At 39.1% G+C, this 24,356-nt stretch overlaps 1 protein-coding gene and 1 long non-coding RNA gene across 2 annotated transcripts in view; one reads left to right on the top strand and one right to left on the bottom strand.

Annotated features, from left to right (window-relative positions):
• Window positions 1-5,632, bottom strand: part of PSMA1 (proteasome 20S subunit alpha 1) — a 15,737-nt gene extending 10,105 nt beyond the window's left edge. Inside the window, exons 1-5 of the mRNA XM_006142529.3 lie at window positions 5,515-5,632; window positions 4,195-4,239; window positions 3,839-3,940; window positions 3,626-3,729; window positions 280-368 (exon numbers count right to left, since the gene is read on the bottom strand). Of these exons, the coding sequence (XP_006142591.1) occupies window positions 280-368; window positions 3,626-3,729; window positions 3,839-3,940; window positions 4,195-4,239; window positions 5,515-5,517 (343 nt within the window). The 5' untranslated portion in view covers window positions 5,518-5,632. The remainder of the gene's footprint in view (window positions 1-279; window positions 369-3,625; window positions 3,730-3,838; window positions 3,941-4,194; window positions 4,240-5,514) is intronic.
• A 67-nt stretch (window positions 5,633-5,699) lies between these two features.
• LOC114006338 (uncharacterized) lies at window positions 5,700-23,642 on the top strand. Its single transcript, XR_003548071.1, has 3 exons — window positions 5,700-5,939; window positions 20,023-20,110; window positions 22,599-23,642. It is a non-coding gene; the product is annotated as an uncharacterized LOC114006338 (long non-coding RNA).
• Window positions 23,643-24,356: the final 714 nt, after the last annotated feature.

The following is a 24,356-nucleotide window of genomic DNA, read 5'->3' as shown; positions in this document are numbered from 1 at the left end:
TCCCCCGTGAGGGCATGTTCCCCTTGGGAAAAAACCAAAAAAAAAAAAAAAAAAAAAAAAAAAAGCTTGGATAGTTTTCTTGATCTCGGGCTTATGTAGATTGGGAAAACACAAACTTCTTTTAAGGACTAATGAAAGTACGACTCAATTCCTTATCTTAAAGTTTTCATAATCTTACCTATTTTATATGTATTATAGTATTTCTAGTAAATAACATAAGAATTAAATGTCAAAATGCTTTAATGTTCACATCCACAAATGCTGACATAAGAAGGATACTGCTTCCAATTAGAGACACAAGCCGAGACACAGGAAGTGGTCTATCAAATACAAATCTGGAATCCAAACACTCTTGGCGCATAAAATTACTAAAAAAGAAACAAGAAAAATTAGTAATTTCGAACCACAGAGAGGTCTTCCAAGTAAATAAAGTAGTTTGATTTCACTTTGCTTCCAAACATTTACATGAATTACCTTCAGATAAGGAAACCAGAAAGTAAGAAAGTCATGGTCAAAAGTATGCATTTTTGTGCCAAACTGTGGGGGCCGCATGAGGCTTTTACGAGACTAAAATATTTCCTAGCTCTAGAAAATCTTTGTCTTAGTCCACCTATAGAACAGAGAAGAGAAGGCTAAAAAAAAAACAAAAAAAAAAAACCTTGGCTGGCTCTGTGGCCTAGTGTTTAAGGGACTGGATACCACATGGCCACATGGCTGACTGCCATTAGAATTTCAGCCCTGTGGCTTGAAAAACCATGGTGGACATGTATGCCCCAAATTACAACAGGATGGAGAAACAGAGAAGAGATTGTGGCATGACCATGCCCCACGATGGGGTGCTTTCTAGCATGCCCCCCAGTATATGTGCTCTCTGGTAACACAAGAAAAGCTCTTCTTCTTCCATCCTTCCCATTGTCAACAATACTTTAACTTAATTCTAGGTCTTGAACCACCAAAGAGAACCTACTCTGCTGTTATTCTTGAAAGTAGACTAAAATTCTCCAATAATACAACTGCACAAAATAGAATCCAAAGCAAAGAACATCTTCATATGTTCCTACCAATGTGACTTCTACTGTTGCTTCTCTAAGAGACACTGGGTACTATACTAGACTTCTGAGTCTGTTAAATCCAACCAGATTCAAGCAGAGTTAATTTTGGAAAAGAGGGAATTCATATTTATTAAAGAGGATAAAACATAAGAAATGGACACACTCCTTTCTTTCTATGTTGCTTTGCCAGCATATGTCACATCTGATGAACAAATATTGCCTGCAAGAACCAAGTTATTTGTGCAGTACTTTAAGTCCATTTCCTAGGGTATTTAAAACTATACTGCCCAACACAGCAGGCGCTAATCCCATGTGGCTACTGAGCCCTTGAAAGGAGCTAGTCTGAATTGAGATGTATTGTAAGTGCAAAATTCACATACAATTTCAAAGACTTAACACTAAAAAAGTACTTTATTTCATTAATAAAGTTTTTATATTGATTACAAGTTGATATGGCATATTTGAGAGAATCTGGGTTAAGTATTGGGTTGTAAGAAAAGTCATAATGTATTTTTTGCATAGAAAAATAGAAAAATATGTCTTGACTTTGTTGAAGACTTGACAGAATGTTTGACAACATAAAATATATTGACATTTTAAAAAGCAGACAGCCGTCCATAACAGTCTCATTGTAATAACTTTTTTCTTTAAAGAATTATTCATTTAATTTTATTTATTATTATTATTATTATTATTATTCAACTTGACCAGAGAGAGAAAGAGAAAAAGCAAGCAGCCAGATTTAGGACTTGAACTGCAGTCTTCTATGTGGGATTCCAGTGCCTTAACCTCCACACCGCCTGCTGGCCACTGTATTGATAATTTAAGAGACAAAGGGACTGGGTGGACATCGAAAATCCTAAACAATGGCATTATTATTTGCCTTCATTGCTTATATTCTTTCCTTCTGAATCAAATTATAAACTCAAGATATTAATTTTGGCTAACTACCACCTCCCAGATACATACATACTACCTGAAAGGCACCATGTTAAGACTCTATATTAGCTTTACTTAATAATATTGAAAACAGGGGACCATCTGTTGGCATAATGGCTATGTTGCTGGACTCCCATGTAGTCGACCACAGTTCGAGTCCTGGACCTGGTGGCTTAAACTCATGCCAGGCGCGTGTGCATGTGTGCCCAAGATCCTGAGAGGAAAATGGAGGAGAAGGCATTGTGGCGTGGACATTTGTGAGAAAGTTGATTTTAAGTAATTAGTCCAATTTCAGATACTAAGTGGTGAAGGTAAGAACCCAATTTGTGTGATTTTAAAAGCCCCTCCTCTTTGTAGAAAAGTCCCTTTCTATAGAGGCAGAACTATTAAAAATGTGTGCTCCACTCTTTATTTTTTTGCCAAAGGGCATGTGTGCTCACCAGAGACAGAGAAGAGAAGTGAGAAATCACCCTCTGGGAGGATGGTCATGCCACAATCCCTTCTCCTTTGGGGATTTTGGGCATGCATGCACCTGTGCCTGGTGTGATTTCAAGTTACCAAGTCCAGGACTCAAACCCTGGTTGGCCATGTGGGAATCCAGTGATTTAACTACCACCTGCTGGCCTCAAAGCCCCACCTCTCTATTTACATATTGCCTCTCAACTGAAAATAATATCTATTCTGGACTCCCACTGAAATTTAAATGTTACTTTACTTTTTTATTATAGAAAAACTAACTTTTAAGTTACTTGAAGATGAGGTACATGTTTGAGTCACCTTTGTACACCTTGCAGCGTCCACTATTGGGCTTTGTAAAGAATAAATGTCTTGAGCACCAGCAGGTGGTGTGGTGGTTAAGGTGCTGGACACTCCCACATGGCTGACCACGGTTCAAGTCCTGGACCTGGTGGCTTGCTTTCTCACTTTCTCTCTCTCTCTCTCCCCCTCTGATCAAATTTAAAAAAAAAAAAAAAAAGAATAAATAAATAAAATTAAAAAAGAAAAAGAATAAATGTCTAATAAATACTAATGTATTAAAGAAAGTATGGGTAATTTGGCTTACCCTTAAAAACCAGAGTATAAATCTCTTTTTAGACAATATGTGGTTTCAAGCTATACGTATTATGCTAACAAGTATCACATTATTCAGTGGCTTCTTAAAAGTATTAGTAGTAATATGTTTAATTCTATTAGTCACTACTACAGGAACAGAGAGAGGAAATACTTAGTAACTAACCCAAGTCCACTAAAGTATTTACAATCTTAACTTGTAAACATTCTGGCAGATGACTTCCTAAAGTTTCTAATCTGGATTAATTTTTTCAAAATAAGTAATTGGGACTGTCAGTGGCATGGTGGTTGGGGTGGCTGGATCCCAAATGACTGACTATGCAATTCAAGTCCCAGACCCAGCAGTTTGTAAAACCCATGGGGTATATGCTCAAAATCCTGAAATGAGAAATGGAAAGGAAGTTTTGTGTTGTGCCCATTCTCACAGGAGTGCTTTCTCATTTTCCCTCTGTTCCTCTCTTTCTTTTTGACGAGCACACATTCCACTAGCAAATTAAAAAAAAAAAAAAGCAATCAATTATGAACCAAAAGGACTTGTTTGTGTTTTTCACAATCATACTCACCATAACAGTCTAGCATCTGCAGTAAGCCCCGCAATGGAGATACCAATATGGTTGTCAACATGGAGAATTTTTTTCTGATGAGCTGCAAGTTCTGACTGTGCTCTCTAAACAGAGACGACATAAAAATAAGTTTACGACTTGTCTATACAGTGAAATTTGTATTTGGTACTACTCCTTTCTCAAGGAGAAAAAGGTATTTATTGCTTTACTTACCTTCAGTGCAACCAACACTGCATGAGTCTTTGATTTCAGACCAACTGTGGCTGAACCCTGTTTAACAGCTTCCATAGCATATTCAATTTGATGAATCCTGCCCTAAAGAGAAAAACCAATACATCGCATGCAGAGTCATCTTACAAGACCTTTCTATAGTTCCCACAGCTTAAATAAGCACAGGTAAGCCTCAAGTGATTTTTTTAAAAGCCAGAAACTGGTTCTAATGATAAATTTAAGTTTCAGGATTCTCTAAAATGGTTATATTCCATTTTCTCACAGTCTGTACTCACATGAGTTTGTATATATTGCAGCCACGGAAAGCTACTTCACGATGTTATAAAACATAAATTTACCTGAGGGCTCCAAACAGTGACATCATTGTCATACTGGTTTCGAAACTGAAAGTGAAAGAAAAAAGATGTATTAGAATAACAACATTACAAATGCTAACTCTTAACATTCTTTAAGGAATTGCTTGCATATGTTTCCATTCAGTGTTAACACAATTCTGTTAATGTACCTACATCAGAAGATTACTAGTGGACTCAACTGCAAGTCAATTCTCCATTTACCTTAAGAAGGTAGTGGGAGAAGCAGACCTACAGGAGTCTTATCTTCCCTACTTCCTGTTTGGTCACTGTCCATACCACTCCCTTTGGTTTCAGTCAATTACTAAAACTTACATGCATAAACATAACCATCTTTGCTCACGTTATTCCCTTATACCAAGACCGAATGGTCAAAATCCTCCCTTTTCTTCAAATTAGTTCAAATGTCTATTAAAGTCTTTTCCATCTTCATTCTCAAAAATTCCAATACACATCCCTTCAGTTCTTTATCTACACATCCCTAATTAGACATGTCTAATTTATCTTTAAACTCTCGCTGACTGCACTTATACCGTGTACAAGTGTTTTGCAAATGTAAGTATGAATATTGAATAAATAAACACAAAAATGCCTTCAGGAAATTAGAGATGGACACGAATAGCTACAGAGAAAGAATCATTACTACTATAACGACAGTATTAAAACAAGTCTATCAGTACTTGGACGTATCTTCATGGAGGTGAGGGGGTTGAGTGCTGGAATGGTAGACATCAGACTAGAAGCCCAAGAATCCTATATTCTAAGGCTTGATTTACTCATCCATAAAACTAGGCAACTGGACAAAGTCACTGAAAGGGGCTTTTCCTATCGAGCTCTAGGGGACAGATGAATCATATGAACCCATTAGGTAAATGGTTTCAGGAACCTGAAGCCCAGGATCACGTCTACACTGACGATACAGGAAGGCTGAAGCCCTGTCTTATGAAGTCAAGTCCCTGTCTTATCCTTTCCCGTGCCGGACACGAGGGGCTACCCTGGATCGCTCGGAATCTATCCCACTGAAGGAACCTGAGGGCAGAAGTCGGCTAGTCTGACCGAGGCGGAATTGCCCGCGGATCCGGGGAAAGTGAAACAAGCAGCGTGGAGAAAGGCCGCACCGACTACCGACCGCCCCTGGCTCGGCCAGGCCGGAGATGCTGAATCACTGCCGGAGCTCTCCGGTCAGCGAAGGCTCCCACGCCTCGTGGCCTCAGGCCGCTCTGACGATGCCAGGAGGGACGGCTCGCCATCCCCTAGACACCGGACCCCTGCCCCAAACCGTCTAAAGACAGGGATCTAACGCACCATGGTTCCGGCACCGGCCTGGTTACTGCCTCCTGCACACCTCCGACTCAAGGACCGCTGCCGAAACGAGCGCTCAGCGATCTACAGAGAAGCCTGCCGGAGGTGCGGCGGCGGCGGCGCAGGGTAAGGCAGTCTATTCCAGAGCTATCGATAGGCTTCCAACGCTTTCCCGCCCTCAAACCTCCTAGCTGGCCCAGGGGTGGGCGTGGCCTCCGAGGAAGTTCGAGGAACTGAGGTTGGCGGGAAACAGCCGGGAAGACCGCGGACGACCGAGAGCTGTTCTGGCCGACCCTGACGTGCCCTCAGCGAAATTCCTGTCAGTTCTGACCCGAGCGGCCCCCCAACCTCTCATTCACCGTCCGCAGAGATTTGGGGTGTTGTGTGACTGAGAAGACCGAGGCTGCCGGAAAGGCCACAAGATAATGGTCCGTTTGTGTGCGTTAGCCATGCCCTTCCTCAGAATCTTGTTTGAGTACTTATTTGCCTTTCCGCCTTGAACTGCTTTTCCTCACTCCCTTCAAAGCTCATCTTTCAAGGCTCTGTTGTCATTGATCACTCATTTTTATTATTTTTGGTTTCCTCCACCGGATTTTGAACTCCTGGGGGAGCACTAATGAATGGCTTTCTGTGCTCTAACAACCGTGGACCGTTCGCGGTAGATTAGGCCACCGAGGGGGAAAAAAGACTCTTTCGAATTACACATTTTCTCTTTTGAGAGTATCTTTCAGTAAATCCTCAAATCAATTAACTTAAGAAATTTCTGCAGGACCCAGCAATTGGTATAGTAGTTAAAGCACTGGTTTGCCCATGGTCCTTGCGGTTCGAATCTCCAGACCTGGCAGCTTGAAAATCATTCTGGGCCTGTGTGCCCAAAAATCCCAGGAGAAGGGATTGTGGTGTGGCCATCCCCTCTAGGGGGTGATTTCTCATTTTCCCTCTAAGGGGAGCTCATGTACCCTACCTAACATCTGCTGACTGCTAATGACTTTATAAAGAACAAAGTATGAGTACATAGACTCAGGTAAGTTAAGAGTTGAAAGAATCTTTAAGGATCTGGGTTTTGCTGGTGAAGTAACAGACAGACTAATATGTTCAAATTAATAGCAACTTACAATAGTATCACACTCTATGCTTTTTCACTTCCTTTTTTTTTAAGAATTATTTTTAATTTAACCTTATTTATTTTTAATTTGACCAGAGAGGGACACAGATTGAGAGAGAGAAGGAAAGTGAGAAAGTACACCACCAGGTCCGAGATTTGAACCGCAGTCAGCCATGTGGGAGTCCAGCACCATTAGCCCCGACAACACCTGCCTGCCCTTTCACTTCCTTTTTTATTTTAACTTTTTAAGAGAGATTTTTTTTTTTTTTGGAGAGATTTTCACTGTAGGGCGCGTGCGCTCGCCAGACAGACAGAGAGAGACATAGAGACAGAAAGCGAGAAATCACCCCCCAGGGAGGATGGTCACGCCACAATCCCTTCTCCTCCATTCTCCTCTCGGGATCTTGGGCACGCACGCACACGCGCCCGGCGTGAGTTTTAAGCCACCGGGTCCGGGACACGAACCGCTGTCGACTACGTGGGAGTCCAGCGACATAGCCATTATGCTAACTGCTGATTCCCAGAGAGATTTTTTTATAGGGTGTGTGCACTCACCAGAAACAGACAGAAAGTGAGAAGTCACTTCCCCAAGGGGGATGGTCACACCACAGTCCCTTCTCCTCTTTGGATTTTGGGCACACATGCACACGTGCCCGGCATGAATTTCAAGCCATCATGCCTGGGACTCAAACTGCAGTTGGCCATGTGGGAGGCCAGTATCACAATCACTATGCCACCTCCTGGCCCCCACATATTTATTTTGAACACTTCCATGTTAAATGTTTACCAGGCCAAATATAACTCTCAAGTATTCTGCATTGTGAATATTTGATATTTAGCCAGATCCCTGTTGTTTCATACTTAGGTTCACCCAAAGTATTCGTTTATTAGCTGATATAGATAGGAAGATGGTATATCCATGCTCTTTAGAATAAATTTCCCCAAATGGGCATACAGGGCCAAATGAAGTAGACATTATTTTTTTGACTTTTTGCCATATGCGGTGTTGTACACTCCTAAAAGAGACAAAGAGAGTGGGGATGGCTGTGCCACAATCCCTTCTCCAGTCTCCTCTTGGAATTTTGGGCACACTTGCATATATATGCCTGGTGTGTTTTTCAGGCCACTGGGTCTGGGGCTCTAACTATGGAGTTGGCCATCTGAGATCCAGCACCTTACCCACTTTCTACTGGCCCCTTCAAGATGATTTTAAAGGCATAAGCTTGAATGGCAGGGGGACTTAGCCAGGAGTCTTCTTACACAGCAGTGATGGGATAAATTCTGTGATAAAGGTATCAGAATGACCTGTCCACCTGGAAGCTATTTGCTTGGTCTTTTTAAAAAATAATTATTTATTTAATTTTATGTATTTTTTTTTAAGAATTATTTTTATTTAACTTTATTTTTTTATTCAGTTATTTTAATTTGACCAGAGAGGGATAGGGAGAGAAAGAGAGAATGTGAGAAAGTAAGCTGCCAGGTCTGGAACTCAAACCTCAGTCAGCTGTGTGGGAGTTGAGTGCCCTTAACCACCATATCACCTACCAAACCTCCTTATTATTATTATTTAAGATTTTCTGTAGTTCACATATGTTCACCAGAAAGAGAGGGAGAGAGAGTGAGAAATCAAGCCACCAGGTCCAGGACTCAAACCATGGTCAGCCATGTAGGAATCCAGTACCATAGCCACTACACCACCTGCTGACCCCTATTTTGCTTAATCTTAAGCCAAGTGTGGAGACAGTTTGGCAAATGGCAACTTAAATATTTTGATTATAACTGATGGATGTTTGTAAAACAAAAAGTCCAATGAATATAGATAGCCTTTTTAACTATTCCAGGTGTCATAAGATGTATGTAAGATGGGCCAGAGGTAGTGTGGTGGTTAAGATGCTAGACTCTTACATGGCTGACTGCTGCTCGAATCCCAGATCTGTCAGCTCGCATTCTCATTTTCTCTCTCTCTCTCTGTCTCTGGTGAACACATGTGCCCTATAGCAAATTAAAAATAAATAAATAAATAATTCTTTAAAAAAAAAAAGATTTATGTAAATTTTATTTCCTTAAAGCCTTTACTCAGGTTACAGAGCAAAGAGAGTGAGGAGGCTGTGTCTGGCTCCCACTCTTACAGTCATTGTAGTACATTGAGCTCCACAGAGACAGCATCGGGGCAAGTGAAAGCCGGACAGGCACTGGGAAACTCTGTGCCTCATGGAGAAAAGTAACTGAACAAGTCACAGGAGATCCTAAGAAGCTGAGAGGCAAAAAGCCATCATATGCATTCTTTGTGCAAACTTACTGAGAGGAGCACAATATGAAGCACATAGAAGCTTCAGTCTACTCAAAGTTTTTTAAGAAGTGCTCAGAAAGGTAGAAGACCATGTCTGCTAAAGAGAAAGGAAAATTTGAAGATTTGGCAAAGGTCAAAAAGATTTGAAAAAGGCCTGTTATGAAAGAGAAATCAAAACTTTTATCCCTCCTAAAGAAGGAACAAAAAAGTTCAAGGATCCTAATGCACCCAAGAAGACTTTGGCCTTTTTCTTGTCCTGTTCTAAATATTGCCCAAAAATCAAAGGAAAATATCCTGACCTATCTATTGGTGAGGTTGCAGATAAACTGGAAGATGGGGAATACTACTACTGCAGATGATAAAAAGTCTTGTGAAAAGAAGGCTGCTAAGCTGAAGAAAAATATGAAAAGAATATTGCTGCATACTGAGCTAAAGGAAAGCCTGATGCAGCAAAAAGGAGTTGCCAAAGCTGAAAGACAGAAAAAGGAGGAGGAATATGAGAAAGAGGAGAAAGATGAAGAGGAAGGTGAAGATAATGATGAATAAGTTGGTTCTAGCACAGTTTTCTCCCCTTGTCTATAAAACATTTAACCCCCTATATACAACTCACTCCTTAAGAGAAAAAAAATGAAATATAAGACTGTGTAAGATTTGTTTTTAAACTATACAGTGCCTTTTTTTGTATAGTTAACGCACTACCAAATGTGCCTTTTAGATAACCCTGTCTTGGTGGTATTTTCAATAGTCACTGACCTTGCCTGGTACAGTATGGGGTTTGTCAATTGGCATGGAAATTTAAAGCAGGTTCTTGTTGGTGTACAGCACAAGTTAGTTATACATGGCAATGGTAGTTTTCTCATCTTCAGTTGTCTCGGATGCAGCTTATGTGAAATAATTGTTCTGTTCTGTAAACTAAATTCTACTTTGTAATTGCAAAAAAAAAGTTTTAGCTGTTTTGTTGACATTCTGAATGCTTCTAAGTAAATACAATTTTTTAAAAAATCAGTAACCAAAAAAAAACATTGACTCAGACTGGAATCTCCTATTTTTAGAAAGAACTGGTCTAATTGGGGATCTATCAGATGATTAAAATCTTCAGTTTGATGTTGGGGCATTTTATCATGAGTGACTCCATTTTTGTCTTGTCATTTGGGACCTAGAGCAGGATCTTAGTCCAAAGTAATGTTCTTCCTATAATTTTTATTTAACAAGACTCTCAGTTGCAGTGTGTGAGCTCACCTCCTCCTTAAATTCACCAATACTGTTCATTATAATTTTTTAAAAAGTACTGTTAATTTAGTGGATTAAATTAATAGACTGTATTTACTTAGCACCTAGCACAATTCTTAGCATTGAGCACTTAATAAATATTGGTGAATGAATGAATAACATTGTACAAATGATCAAAAATACATATTTATAGGGAACCAGCAGTTAGCGTAATGGCTATGTCGCTGGACTCCCACGTAGTTGACCACGGTTCGTGTCCCGGACCTGGTGGCTTAAAACTCACGCCGGGCGTGTGTGCATGCATGCCCAAGATCCCGAGAGGAGAACGGAGGAGAAGGGATTGCGGCGTGACCATCCCCCCTGGGGGGTGATTTCTCGCTTTCTGTTTCTATGTCTCTCTCTGTCTGTCTGGCGAGCGCACGCGCCCTACAGTGAAAATCTCTCAAAAAAATACATATTCATTTAAAATTGCCATATGGTACATAAACATTTTTTTTTTAACAGAGATTTTTATTATAGGGGGCATGGGCAATCGCCAGAGAGAGAAACAGACAGAATGTGAGAAATAACCTCCTGGGGGATGGCCACACTACAATCTCTTCTCCATTCTCCTCTCGGGATCTTGGGCACGCATGCACATACACCCAGCATGAGTTTAAAGCAGCTGGGTCTGGGACTCAAACCTCAGTCTACTATGTGGGAGTCCAGTGACTTAATTGTCATGACATCTGCTGGTTCCTGGTACATAAACATTTTGACAATTCTTTCCCCTATATCTCTACTCACATACCTCACACAAATGTATAATAAATATATATGTTTGCCAATAAGATCATAATAGACTGCTTTAAAAAGTTATGGCCATCTTGGGCAAGTCCTGTGGCCCAGTAGTTAAAGGAACCAGATCCCACTATGGGTGACTGCATGGTTCTACTCCTCAGCTTGGACTTGAAAAACACACTGGGCACATGTGCTTAAATGCCATAAATCCATAGGGCGCGTGCACTCGCCAGACAGACAGAGACAGAGAGACAGAAAGCGAGAAATCATTCCCCAGGGGGGATGGCCACACTGCAATCCCTTCTTCTCCATTCTCCTCTTGGGATCTTGGGCATGCACGCACATGTGCCCAGCATGGGTTTTAGGCCACTAGGTCCGGGACACGAACTGCGGTCAACCACTTGGGAGTCCAGTGACATAGTCATTACGCTAACTGCTGGTCCCCAAATCTTGAGAGGATGGAGAAATGGAGAAGGGATTTGGGTGTGGCCACACCCCCATTGGCAGGTGCTTTCTCCCTCTTTTTTCTCTTTCTGTCCCTGGTGAGCACACATGCCCTCTGGCAAAATTTTTAAAAGTTACAACCATTTATTAATGTCCATAAAAAATGGAATGGTTTATATTATTTTTAATAGTTACATTGTATTCCATTGTGTGGAAATATAATAATTAACTACTGGTGAGCAATCAGATTATTTTCAAGTTTTTGCAATTATAAAAATACTATAATGAAGGGAACCAGCAGTTAGCGTAATGGCTATGTTGCTGGACTCCCATGTAGTCGACCGCGGTTCGCATCCCAGACCCGGTGGCTTAGAACTCGCGCCGGGCACGTGTGCATGCGTGCCCAAGATCCTGAGAGGAGAATGGAGGAGAAGGGATTGCGGCGTGACCATCCCCCCTGGGGGGTGATTTCTCGCTTTCTGTCTCTCTGTCTCTCTGTCTGGCGAGCACACGCGCCCTATAGCGAAAACCTCTCAAAAAAAAAATACTATCTTTTGTGTATTTTTCTGATTATCTCTTTTATAATGATTTTGTAGAAATAGCATTATTCATTTCAACTGATAAATATAGCTAAACTACAATAAAAGTTATATCAACTTATATTCTACAGTACCTGAAGTCCACTTTTTTTTGTTTTTTTCCTAGTTTCTGCTATAGGGTGCATTCACTTGCTGGAGAGGGACAGAGACAGAAAGAGGGAAAGTGGGAAATCATTTCCCAGGGGGTAATGGCTGAGCTGTGATCCCTTCTCTTCCATTCTCCTCCTGGGATTTTGGGCATGCATACACACATGCCCACCATGATCTACAAGCTGCTGGGTGCAGGACTTGAACCATCGATTTGCTATGTGGGATCCAACTGCCTTAACCTCCATGCCACCTGCTGGCCCCAAGTGTTCATTTTCTTTATACTCTCATCAACACTCACTGGGTATTTTAAGTACTTCTTACTTTCATCAAGTTAATAGGCAAAAAAAAGAAAAATCTGTTGCTTTACTTTCATTTTATTTTTTGATCACTAGTAAACTTTTCATGTATTTCTTTACTATTTATATTACTTTAGTGAATTGCCACTTCTTGCATCTTTAAAGTTATTATGTTAATTATTTTCTTGTTGATATACAGGTGCTCCCTGCAATTAGGATGATATCCTCTTATTACTGTGTTATGATTTAAAAAAAATTTTTTTTAAAGGTTTTTGCCATAGGATGCTTGTGCTGGTTGTAGAGAAAAAGATGGCCACACTGTGATCTCTTCTCTTCCATTCTCCTGGGATTTTGGGCACATGCATGGCATGAGTTTTAAGCCTCCAGATCTGGGACTTGACCCATGGACAGCCACATGGGAGTCCAATGCCTTAATCACTATGTCACCTGCTGGCCCCATTACTGTGTTATTTTTATAGAAAGAGTCTTCTAGATGCAAAGAAAAGTTCACTGAAGCCAGCTCAAGTGAAAGTTGATAGGGATGGGCAGATTTTGTAAATATATTGAGTCATTGGAAAAGTCATAACATATTTTTCTGTTTTTCTATACAAAAATGCATCATGATTTTTCTGATGACCCAGTATAACAAGGAATTGCATAAACATTCAAGGATATGAACTTTGACTGTTTAAGAATTTACTGAGGAAGTCCTAGTAATTGCAACAAAGGCTGGCACTAACAGTTCATTGAATAACTGAATAGAAGAGTGATGGATATATTGCTCTGAAACCTGTCCTTTAAATTATTATTTCCTAAACTACAATCTGGGCTTTGGACTCTTCAGAGTAGTTCTCTCAGAGTTCCACATACAGACCAATGGAAGAGGCATTTGGTTGACCTTTTTGTCAAAACTGAAGCTACTGTGTGCTCATTAAAGTTTTATATGACTTTTGGCCCCTTTCTAAATGTTCTGAAGATTTGGCTTCAGATGCATCTTGATCCTTAAACAAGAGCTTAAAAATTGATCAATAAAGTATTTATAGGAAGACCATTCACCCAAACATATAACTACCTCTTTAAAGGTCATTGGTAAGTTATGTCAGGCTTTTTTTGAGAATCAAATAAAAGTAAATTAGAAAGAAAAGCTAAGTTGAAATGGATCCCCTCTTGGCCAGGTAATTCTCATTATGTTATTCTGTTTAGCAACTGTAACTGATATGCTGAACAAATGAGATACATAGGATGCAGTTTCCAAATAACTTATTTTCCCTCACATGCTAAGACACTTGTTGGAGTTCATTCTTCCATGTTCCTCGAATGAAACAGGGTACAAATATCATTACTTTTTCAAGTTAAATAAGTCAACTAGTTAATTAAACAGATTAGTAGTTAATATGTCTGGTATAATAATAAAAAGTTTAAGGTGGAAGCTTCTTGCTTCTCCCAGCTTGCCATGGCAAAAGGAGAAATGGTTGACTTCTCCTCTATATCTCTGCCTAAAATTTCTCTCCTAATGCTTCCATCACCAACTAGGTTGCTTTATTTTCTCCATGTAGCATTTTTTTCAAAGAAAAATATGTCATGACTTTCCTGACAACCTAATAATTTTTTTTAGAGGTTTTTGCTATAGGGCACATGTGCTCGCCAGAAAGACACAGAGAGACAAAGAGACAGAAAGCGAGAAATCACCCCTCAGGGGCGATGGCCACGCCGCAGTCCCTTCTCCTCCATTCTCTTGGGATCTTGGGCATGCACACACATGCGCCTGGAGTGGGTTTAAGCCACCGGGTCCGTGATTCGAACCACAGTTGACTACATGGGAGTCCAGCGACATAGCCATTACACTAACTGCTGGTCCCAACAACCTAATAATTTATTTGACCAATATTTGATATCCTTTAGATAGATCACTCTAAACTAGTCTTGTTTGCAACCATTCCCAACTTTTTGAAATTTTTCAAAAATTAAGATTCTTTTCTAGTAATATAACTAAAACTTCAAACAGAGAAAACCAGAGTGAACAGACATAATTGAGGAGAATAGCAATTTAGAGTTGTGTCTAAACTATTTAATACAGGGGACTTCAAAAAGTTTTAGAAAAATGGAATTAAAAGTTATAAATAAAAATATAAACTTTACTTGTCAATATAAACTCCATCAACTTCAAGACAGTTTAAAAGACATTTATGTAAACAATTATACTAGCCATTTAGTCCATCCTTAAAGAACAGAGAGCCCTGGCAATTTAATAATGTCAATGCAGTCTTTCTTAAATTATTAGCTGAAGAAAAACAGGTGTTTTTTTTAAAGATTTTCAAGATAGGAAAAACAAGGAATTCAGAAGAAGCCAAATCAGGATCGTAAGGTGTATACCTAATGTCTTTGCATAGAAACTTGCAAAATTGTCCTTGTTTGATTAGAGGAATCAGCAGGAGAATCATCATGGTGGAGAAGGATCCTCTGGTGAAGTTCTCCAGAATATTTTTCTGCTATGACTTTGGCTAACTTCCTTAAAACACTCCTAATAGATGAGATGTTTATTGTTCTTTGCTCTTCCAGAAAGTCAACAAACAAAAATTATCTTGAACATTCACAAAAACTGTGGCTATGACCTTTACTTTTGCCCGGTCTGCTTTTGCTTTGATTGGACCACTTATACTTCCTGGTAGCCACTACTTTTATCATGTTTTGTCTTCAAGATTGTACTGGTAAAGAAATGTGTCTGGTATAATAATAAAAAGTTTAAGGTGGAAGCTTCTTGCTTCTCCCAGCTTGCCATGGCAAAAGGAGAAATGGTTGACTTCTCCTCTATATCTCTGCCTAAAATTTCTCTCCTAATGCTTCCATCACCAACTAGGTTGCTTTATTTTCTCCATGTAGCATTTTTTTCAAAGAAAAATATGTCATGACTTTCCTGACAACCTAATAATTTTTTTTAGAGGTTTTTGCTATAGGGCACATGTGCTCGCCAGAAAGACACAGAGAGACAAAGAGACAGAAAGCGAGAAATCACCCCTCAGGGGCGATGGCCACGCCGCAGTCCCTTCTCCTCCATTCTCTTGGGATCTTGGGCATGCACACACATGCGCCTGGAGTGGGTTTAAGCCACCGGGTCCGTGATTCGAACCACAGTTGACTACATGGGAGTCCAGCGACATAGCCATTACACTAACTGCTGGTCCCAACAACCTAATAATTTATTTGACCAATATTTGATATCCTTTAGATAGATCACTCTAAACTAGTCTTGTTTGCAACCATTCCCAACTTTTTGAAATTTTTCAAAAATTAAGATTCTTTTCTAGTAATATAACTAAAACTTCAAACAGAGAAAACCAGAGTGAACAGACATAATTGAGGAGAATAGCAATTTAGAGTTGTGTCTAAACTATTTAATACAGGGGACTTCAAAAAGTTTTAGAAAAATGGAATTAAAAGTTATAAATAAAAATATAAACTTTACTTGTCAATATAAACTCCATCAACTTCAAGACAGTTTAAAAGACATTTATGTAAACAATTATACTAGCCATTTAGTCCATCCTTAAAGAACAGAGAGCCCTGGCAATTTAATAATGTCAATGCAGTCTTTCTTAAATTATTAGCTGAAGAAAAACAGGTGTTTTTTTTAAAGATTTTCAAGATAGGAAAAACAAGGAATTCAGAAGAAGCCAAATCAGGATCGTAAGGTGTATACCTAATGTCTTTGCATAGAAACTTGCAAAATTGTCCTTGTTTGATTAGAGGAATCAGCAGGAGAATCATCATGGTGGAGAAGGATCCTCTGGTGAAGTTCTCCAGAATATTTTTCTGCTATGACTTTGGCTAACTTCCTTAAAACACTCCTAATAGATGAGATGTTTATTGTTCTTTGCTCTTCCAGAAAGTCAACAAACAAAAATTATCTTGAACATTCACAAAAACTGTGGCTATGACCTTTACTTTTGCCCGGTCTGCTTTTGCTTTGATTGGACCACTTATACTTCCTGGTAGCCACTACTTTTATCATGTTTTGTCTTCAAGATTGTACTGGTAAAGAAATGTGTCATTTTCCTGTTATAATTCTTTGAAGAAATGCATCAGGATCATAATTCCACTTGTTTAAAATTTCCATTGAAAGCCCTACATTTGTCTGCAGCTGATTTGAACACAGCTGTTTGGACACCTATCAAACAGAAAGTTTGTTCAGCTATAATTTTTCATTCGAAATTGTGTTAGCTGAACCAACTGAGATGTCAGGTATTGGCTATTATTTCTGCTGTTTATTGTCAGTCCTTTTCTGTAATATTTGGGGACAAACAGGATGAATTTATTTCCTCTCAAACTGATGTTGCAGACATTATCATCTTCAACCTTGTCTTCCCCTTTCTTAAATTGAATTATTTATTTGTAAATTGCTCTTTTCTTTGGGGTATTGTCACCGTAAATGTAAAGCATTGATAATTTCACCATTCTTCCTCACAAGTTTCGCCATAAATTTGAAGTTTATTCTTGCTTTAGTTTTAGCAGAATTTATGTTTTTCTGATAGGGACTCTTGTTTGTTTGTTTTTTAATTTGCTAGAGGATGTATATGTTCACAGGAGAGAGAGAGATGGAAAGGGAGAAAGCAGCTCCCATAGATGATGGTCACACTGCAATCCCTTTTCCTCCATTTTTCCTTTCAGATTTTTGGGCAAACACACACACACACACACACACACACACACACACGCTTATGTGTTTTTCAAGCTGCCAGTCTGGGACTCAAACTGCACAGTCTGCTAGGTGGGATCTAGCCGCCTCAACCATCCCATCACTGGCTCTTTTCAAACTGATGTCGTATCTTTCTTAGTGATCAAGTTAAATCCTATTTGGATCTGTTGTAGCAAGTTAGTACTGGTTCGTTCTGATGCAAAAAAGTTGAAATTCATGCATAGCTTTTTCATAATATACATTTTCCATCAACATTTTTGGAGACTTTTCATATAATTTTCCTCTTAGTGTATATAACCAAAAGAGAGGCCTATACAAAAACCATTGGCATCCTTGAGTTGTTTAGAAATATTTTTTCCAGACATTAAGCAATTATTACAGAATATCATCTAGCTAGTTGAGTAACAATGAATATTACATGTCCTTGGGAAAATTTCGGCTTGCTCTTAATAGAGTTTATTTTTTAAATTAAAAAAACATTCTAAAATAACTAACAATAGTCTTTTAGTTGGAGAAGTGGTGTTACTTTTCTGTCTTATTCTTCTTCCAATAAACCTTTCTCGATTCATCTTGCAACTTCTAGTTAAAAATCAGAGTATATTTTGAGCCAAGTTCCCATACTTAGAGCAGCTGAAAAACCATTAAAATCCTAAGAGACTAATTGCTGTCAGCCCACAAGTAGGGCTTTTATGTAAGAGTCACTCGGAATATTCCAGCCAAACACTGTCATCTCACAGAGCCATTGATTCATGCCTAGAAAGTAGTGATGAATAAGTTAGGTTTTAGAGTCAGACATTTCTCAGATTTATTAAACAAACATATGTTGATTACCAAGCGTTATTGTTAAGATGCTGAGAATACTTCAGTAAACAAAACACAAAAATTTCTGAGAGGAAGGGAGGTATGGGATAAAATTAGAGAGGAAATGGGCTGGGGGTTACAGATAGTGTAGGCCTAGGCCCTTGGGCCATACTAAGAACTATGGTTTTGACTGAGGTGGAAAGTTACTAGAGGGTTCCAGAAAAGACGAGTGTCAGGCTTGACATTTTTGAAGAACTGGCTTGGCCCTTATGTTCAGAATAGCCTGTAGGGAGCCAATCCCTCTAACAAGATCAAGGGTATTACAGTAATCCAAGAGAAATGATGATGGCTTGGGCCAGAGTTGTGATAGTTAAGTGGCAGGAAGTAGTTGGGGTTTGGATATATTTTGAAGTCAGAGCCAACAGTACTTTACTAGTGAATTGGATGTTGAGAAGGTTTTGTGGGAATACAGTATTGTACATTTCGCGTTTGGATTGTCTACTAGAGGTCCAAGTGGAGAGAGGGAGTAGCTGGTTGACAGAGGAGCTGGACTTCATTGGCGAGGTCTAGGCTGGAGATCCAAAATTAGGGGGTCACCATCAGGGAGAGCTAACTTATTTAGAATGATGAGACTGGAGTGAAAATAGAAGAGTTCCAAGATTTGAATGTTGGGGCACTCCAATATTAATATGGATCAGTGTTGTATTTGAGCTTAGCTACTGTGAACTCTAAAACCTTTGATTACTCATATCACCTTTTTGAACCTTCACTTTATTGTTGTTGTTTTTAAGAATTACTTATTTAAATTTTTTTATTATTTTTTAAATTTGCTGTAGGGCACGTGCACTCACCAGACACACACACACACACACACACACACACACACACACACACACACAGATAGCAAGCTGCCAGATCCAGGACTTGAACCACGTCAGCCATATGGGAATCCAGCACCTTAACCATCACACCACCCGCTGGTCCAATTGTTGGTGATTTTGAAACTAACAAGATAGAGATAACATTTTCTTCTATGATTATCCTGAAGATTAAGTGAATTTCTCATTTAAAGTACTTAGTATACTGCCTAGCATATAGTATATATTTATTAAATATTTATATTATTATTATTTTTTAGAATTGTCATTTGTCTTCTAAAATGTTTATAGTTGCCTTAGTGATGATATTCTCATATAATTGATACAGTGGGAAGGCCTATTGTTTGTTTATCTAAATGAAATGTGACTCACTGGTTTTATACAGTGAACTACTGCTCCATATCTAATCTCTTAAATAAGTTATGCTTTTAGCCAAAAACTTTATTTTTAACTTTGCTAGGTTTTAAAGTCTTCTTAAATATTTAATTTTGCTTTATTCCTTTTTGACAGTTTATTTATATTCATTTAGTTGCCAAGATTTTTAACAAATTGAGATGATAACTTGGTCTGGAAATCATTTCATACTTTTAAAAATGTCTTCTCATTTTCAAAATAAACCTTCTCTTATTGTCCTAGCACAACAAAATATATTCTGATCTCATCTTTATAGAAATCTATCCTGAGATTACTCTATTTGGGAAACTGTTTTCTGTATTAAAAACAGGTTTTTCTTCCCTTTTTTTTTTTTTTTTTTTTGGTATAGGGCATATGCACTCGCCAGAAAGACAGAGACAGAGAGACAGAAAGCAAGAAATCACCCCCTTCCCACCCCAAGGGGGGATGGCCAGGCCGCAATCCCTTCTCCTCTCAGGATCTTGGGCATACATACACACGCACCCGGCATGAGGTTAAGCTACTGGGTCCAGGACTCAAACTGTGGTCGAGTACATGGGAGTCCAGTGACATAGCCATTAAGCCATCTGCTGGTCCCCAGGTTTTTCTTTCTGTAATAGGCCTCAAACAACACTTTTTAGTGTCATGATGGCTTCAGAATTTCTTTTTCTTTGGCCTGTTGCAGGGGTGACAAGGGTAATAAAAGAACAGGGGCATTTTATGATGGAAAAAGTATTCTCACAAATAAGCCAGTTTCATTTGTTTTATGAGAAAAAAAATTCAATCCCTAGACTACCAGTGGGTTTATAATTTTTAATATGTTGTCACAATAAAAGTAATGTATCCTTAAAATTAATGTTTTCTAGAATTTCAGTCCCAAGCTAAGTGTGCAATTCCCTTCTCTGCTGCTAGGTGGCAATTAATGCTTTGGAGAGAAAAATATTCCTCCCTCACCCACCTCCCTCACACAGAAAGATACGTGCGTTTTCTCTTCCTTAAGGTAAGAATTCTCTTAAGGATAATATTGTTTCTTTCCTGTTTTGTTTTGTCCAAGGGAATTTACATTCACCTTTTCCTTTAATTGTTAAGAAAAACACATACAAGTCAAGCATAGACTGCTATAGCTAAGGGAGAATAGATCGTATCTTTTAAAGAGGGTGGTTTCCAAACAGAGTGTATGTTCATGAGTGATATAGAGTAGGAAGTTGCTATAATTTCCCTGCAGGTTTTTTTTGTTTGTTTGCTGTTCTCAATTTTACTAAAGAAAAATTTCCTGTGAAAGGAATTACAACACACTCATGCTATCATCCTGTCTAATATAATTAATTATAACTGTAACATAATTAAATATAAAGCAAAAATGGAGAAGAAAAATAATATTAAAGACTAAAAGTCAATGTCAATGTAGTAAAATTGCTTTTGCAGTATACTATAGGAAAAACAGTGAAATAATTCTTCATAAGAGTAAAAGAGGGATACAATAAAAAAAAATTGGGAGCCATCCCATGGTGTAGTGGTTAAGCACTGTGCACTGGCAGCTGGAGCCCACAGGGCTGACTGAGATTTGCCTCAGTGGCTTGAAAAATTCACTGAGCATGTGTGTGAGTATGCCCCAAATTCTGACGGGGTGGAGAAACGGAGAAGGGAGGATTGTGCTGTGACCATGCCCCACTGAGGGGTGTGCTTTTTTCTCTCTGGTGAGTGCATGTGTCCTCTGGCAAGACAATACACATTTTTTTCCTTTAAAAATATTTAATTTAATGTTATAATAATTATTATTTAATTTGCTATAGGGTATATGCACTCACCAGAGAGAGAGAGAAAGAGAGAGAGAGAGAGAAGTGGGAAAGTGAGAAAGCAAGCCGCCAGGTCTGGGATTCAAACCATAGTCAGTCACGTAGGAGTCCAGTGCCTTAACCAGCATTCCACCTACTGACCCTATTTTTTTTTTTGACAACCTATCCAGATTTATTTCTAGCAAAACTATTTAAAGATTTATGAATAGTTTTGATATAGTTGTAAATCTGGTGAATTTGGTCTACATCCTTTTCTAAGTTTGCTAATTGTGTATACATTACTCTCTATGAACTTTTTTTTTCCAAGAAGAATATATGTAGTGAATGTTTCTTTTATATGAAATTCAAATATCAAGCTAGTCTGTAGCATAGTAGTTAAGGTGACTGGATCCTGCATGGTCAACTGAGTAGTTCAAGCTCTGGACTCAGCAGCTTGAGAAACATGCCAGTGGTATGTGTGCATGCTCAAAATCCCAGAAAGAGCAAGAGATGGAGGAGAAGGAATTGCAGCATGACCATCTCCCATGGGAGACCGTGTTTTTTTCACTTTCCTTCTCTCCCTGGTTAGCACATGCACTTTCTGGCAAATTAAAAAAAAATAGAAATAAATAAAGCTCAAATATCAAATCCACGTTCAAAGAAGACTCTCAGTTTGGGTTTTAAACCAAAGACTCTCCCAGGCTAGAGTCAACGAAGTCTAACAGCAAAGAGTAAAGCTGCTCCTGGCATTCTAGGCCTTCCCTGCATCCAGATGGCCTGTCTGTAGCCCAGCCAGAACCAAACCCTTCCTGCTGCCTTTTCAGCTGGCCTTGGATGACAGCCCCAAGCTACACCAGCTTCCATACCTTTTTAACTCTTGGATTGCCCACATCTTTAAGGAGAGGCAGGACTTCCAACGTGAATTTGCTTTAAAGAGTAAATCGAATTGTAAACTTGAAATTTAGTTTATAAAATATCAACATCACTTACAAGCCTTCCCCCACCATAGACTTCCTCCCAACAGTAGCTCAGTCAGCCAATTGGCATCAGAGGAAGCACCGTTTGGAAGGGAGTGTGTGTGGGCAGCTTGCAGGTGAGGACAGGGCTGCCAAGGCAGACCATGCGGTTTGTTCTGTGCCTACACCCAATACCTGACTGTGCCTTTCCAGAGCATTTGTATACACACAGCAGTTCTGCTGTTTGGAGTGTGGGTGATTTCAAAAAGTATTTTTTAAAATAGCTCGTTGACAAGACAGACTTACGTTTAGCAAACAAGAAGGCATAATGGCAGACATAAAATGACCATGCATGGATTTAAGTGGGAACTTCTCTGAAGCAGTTGTACCAGGAAAACAAATCTACTCTATGTTTTAAAAGTGCCCTTGGAAATTTTACTAGTGGCTACCATTATTTTCATCCTGGATTTTCAAAGGTTTGTTTTATGTAAGAATTTCACCAGAAGGTAGCATACTAAGTGAACTCTATATGTGATTGCAAAATGTCCCTGTGGCTTTGCTTTTCTCTACATAGAGAGATGTTAACTGATTTGCAAGCGAACTTCTCAGTTGGCTAGAGTGGATATTTTCAGATGAAAACCTATGACTTGATGTCATGTTCCCTCTTATTTTTGCATCTCACTTCTTAGTTTTGTGCTCCCTGTTATTTTTAATTATTCTTATTATGCCTGTTGCCAAGTTGTTCCATTTTCTGCAGAATTGATAAAGACCTGAGAAGTCCAGGCCAACATAAAGTCCTGGTTTCCAGATCAAGCTACATGTGCAACAACAACAACAAACTACAAAAGCGAAGAGGGAGCTTTTAGAGAGCTCTTAATGGAAAGGAAAGAAAGGGAAAAAAGGAAAGAAAGGGAAAAAAGCCCAAAAGAAGCAGGACCCATAGGCTGGAGGACTGGAGAAAAGGGATCATGGTGCTTTTTCCACTTTGGCTTATGTAGACATGTACTCTGTCTTGGATAGAAAGAAAACAAAACAAAACAAAACAAAAAAACCTCCAGGGCCCATGGAGAGAAGAATGAAAGGCCAAAAATCTTACAGCACTGGGACAAAAATGAAGCATAGAAAAAAGAGAATAGAATGACATCTCCAGGGCTCAGCCTGGAGAGCTGGGTGGCTGCTCTCAGCTGCTGAGCCTCTCTTGACGGCTTACGTTAAAGGAGCACTCTGCACAGGCTTCCCATTGGTGGCTTCAGAACTGAAATACGCCCTGTGACCTTCTCACCAGCTCTGTTCACATCCTCACTCCCTTGTTTCCAGCTTCCCTACTTGTCTCTTCATTTGCCTGGCTGATAAATGCATAAAGTTGCCCTCTGTGCTATGACCTTGTCTCTCTACAACTAAGATGATGAAAATTGGAACTCTTCATCCAGCTATGTTGTCTCAGGCCACCCTGAATAACATTCCTCCCAGTTGGACCCAGTCCTCAGGATACTTCTCTGTGAAAAACGGTGAACTACATGGTTATTTGGAAAATTATGTCCTCAGGAGAGCTACCTTATTGCTAATGGTTTAATGCTCACTTTCAGAAAAAAGCTGAGATCACCTAAATGCAGGAAGAACAAAGAAATATGTAATTTCTGGACATAAACATCTGTTTTTCAGTTTTATATATACTATCTTACTAATACCTGCTAGATTGAAGTTGGGTTTCATAGAACAATAAAATATCACTCCCACAGAAAGGAAATGTGAATAAAAACATTTATAAAGGAAAAATGGAACTGACATGTGGAATTAGAAGTCAACTGTTTCTCTTAGAAAATCTGAAGAAAAGATCATGTGAAGGGGCCCAGGTTCAGTTCCCAGGCCAGCCTGAACATGCTGGGTGGATTGCTTGTGCCTGTAATCCTGGCTGATTGGGAGACTGGAGCAGGAGGATTTCGACGCAATGAGATCCTGTAGGAAATGCCTATTTCTCTTTCTCTCCCCTTTCTTTTTTTTCTTTCTTTTTTAATATTTATTTGTTTATTTTATTCCATTTGTTGTTATTATTTCTTAATTTGACCAGACAAAGATAGAGAGGGGGAGAGAGAGAGAGAGGAAGGGAAAGTGAGAAAGCAAGCCGCCAGGTCTGGGACTCAAACTGTAGTTGGCCATGTAGGGATCCAGCACCTTTAACCACCATGCTACCTGCCAGCCTCTCCCCTTTCTTTTCTCTCTCTCTCTCCATCTCTCTTTTTCTCTTTCTTAAATAAGAAGAAAATAAGAAAGATTGTTTTAGAATCAGTTATCTAATATTAGTTTATTGTTCTTTTTAAAAAAAATATGCTTTATTTCTATGAAAAGAATTTTACTTCCCTTTAATTTTAGGGGAGAACAAGAACTTGGCAGTTATCATTTCCATGTTTAGTGTTAAAAAAATTACTGGCCTGAGAAATATAAATTTATAAATAACAATAATTTCCCCCTAAATAAATGTATTTTTAAGAATCAGCAGATGGTGTAATGGTTGCTG

This window comes from Tupaia chinensis, unplaced genomic scaffold (assembly GCF_000334495.1).
Source record: "Tupaia chinensis unplaced genomic scaffold, TupChi_1.0 Scaffold000077_1, whole genome shotgun sequence".
Taxonomy (NCBI): domain Eukaryota; kingdom Metazoa; phylum Chordata; class Mammalia; order Scandentia; family Tupaiidae; genus Tupaia; species Tupaia belangeri.
Note: the sequence above shows the minus strand (reverse complement) of the source record. Positions and strands in the feature narration are given on the sequence as shown.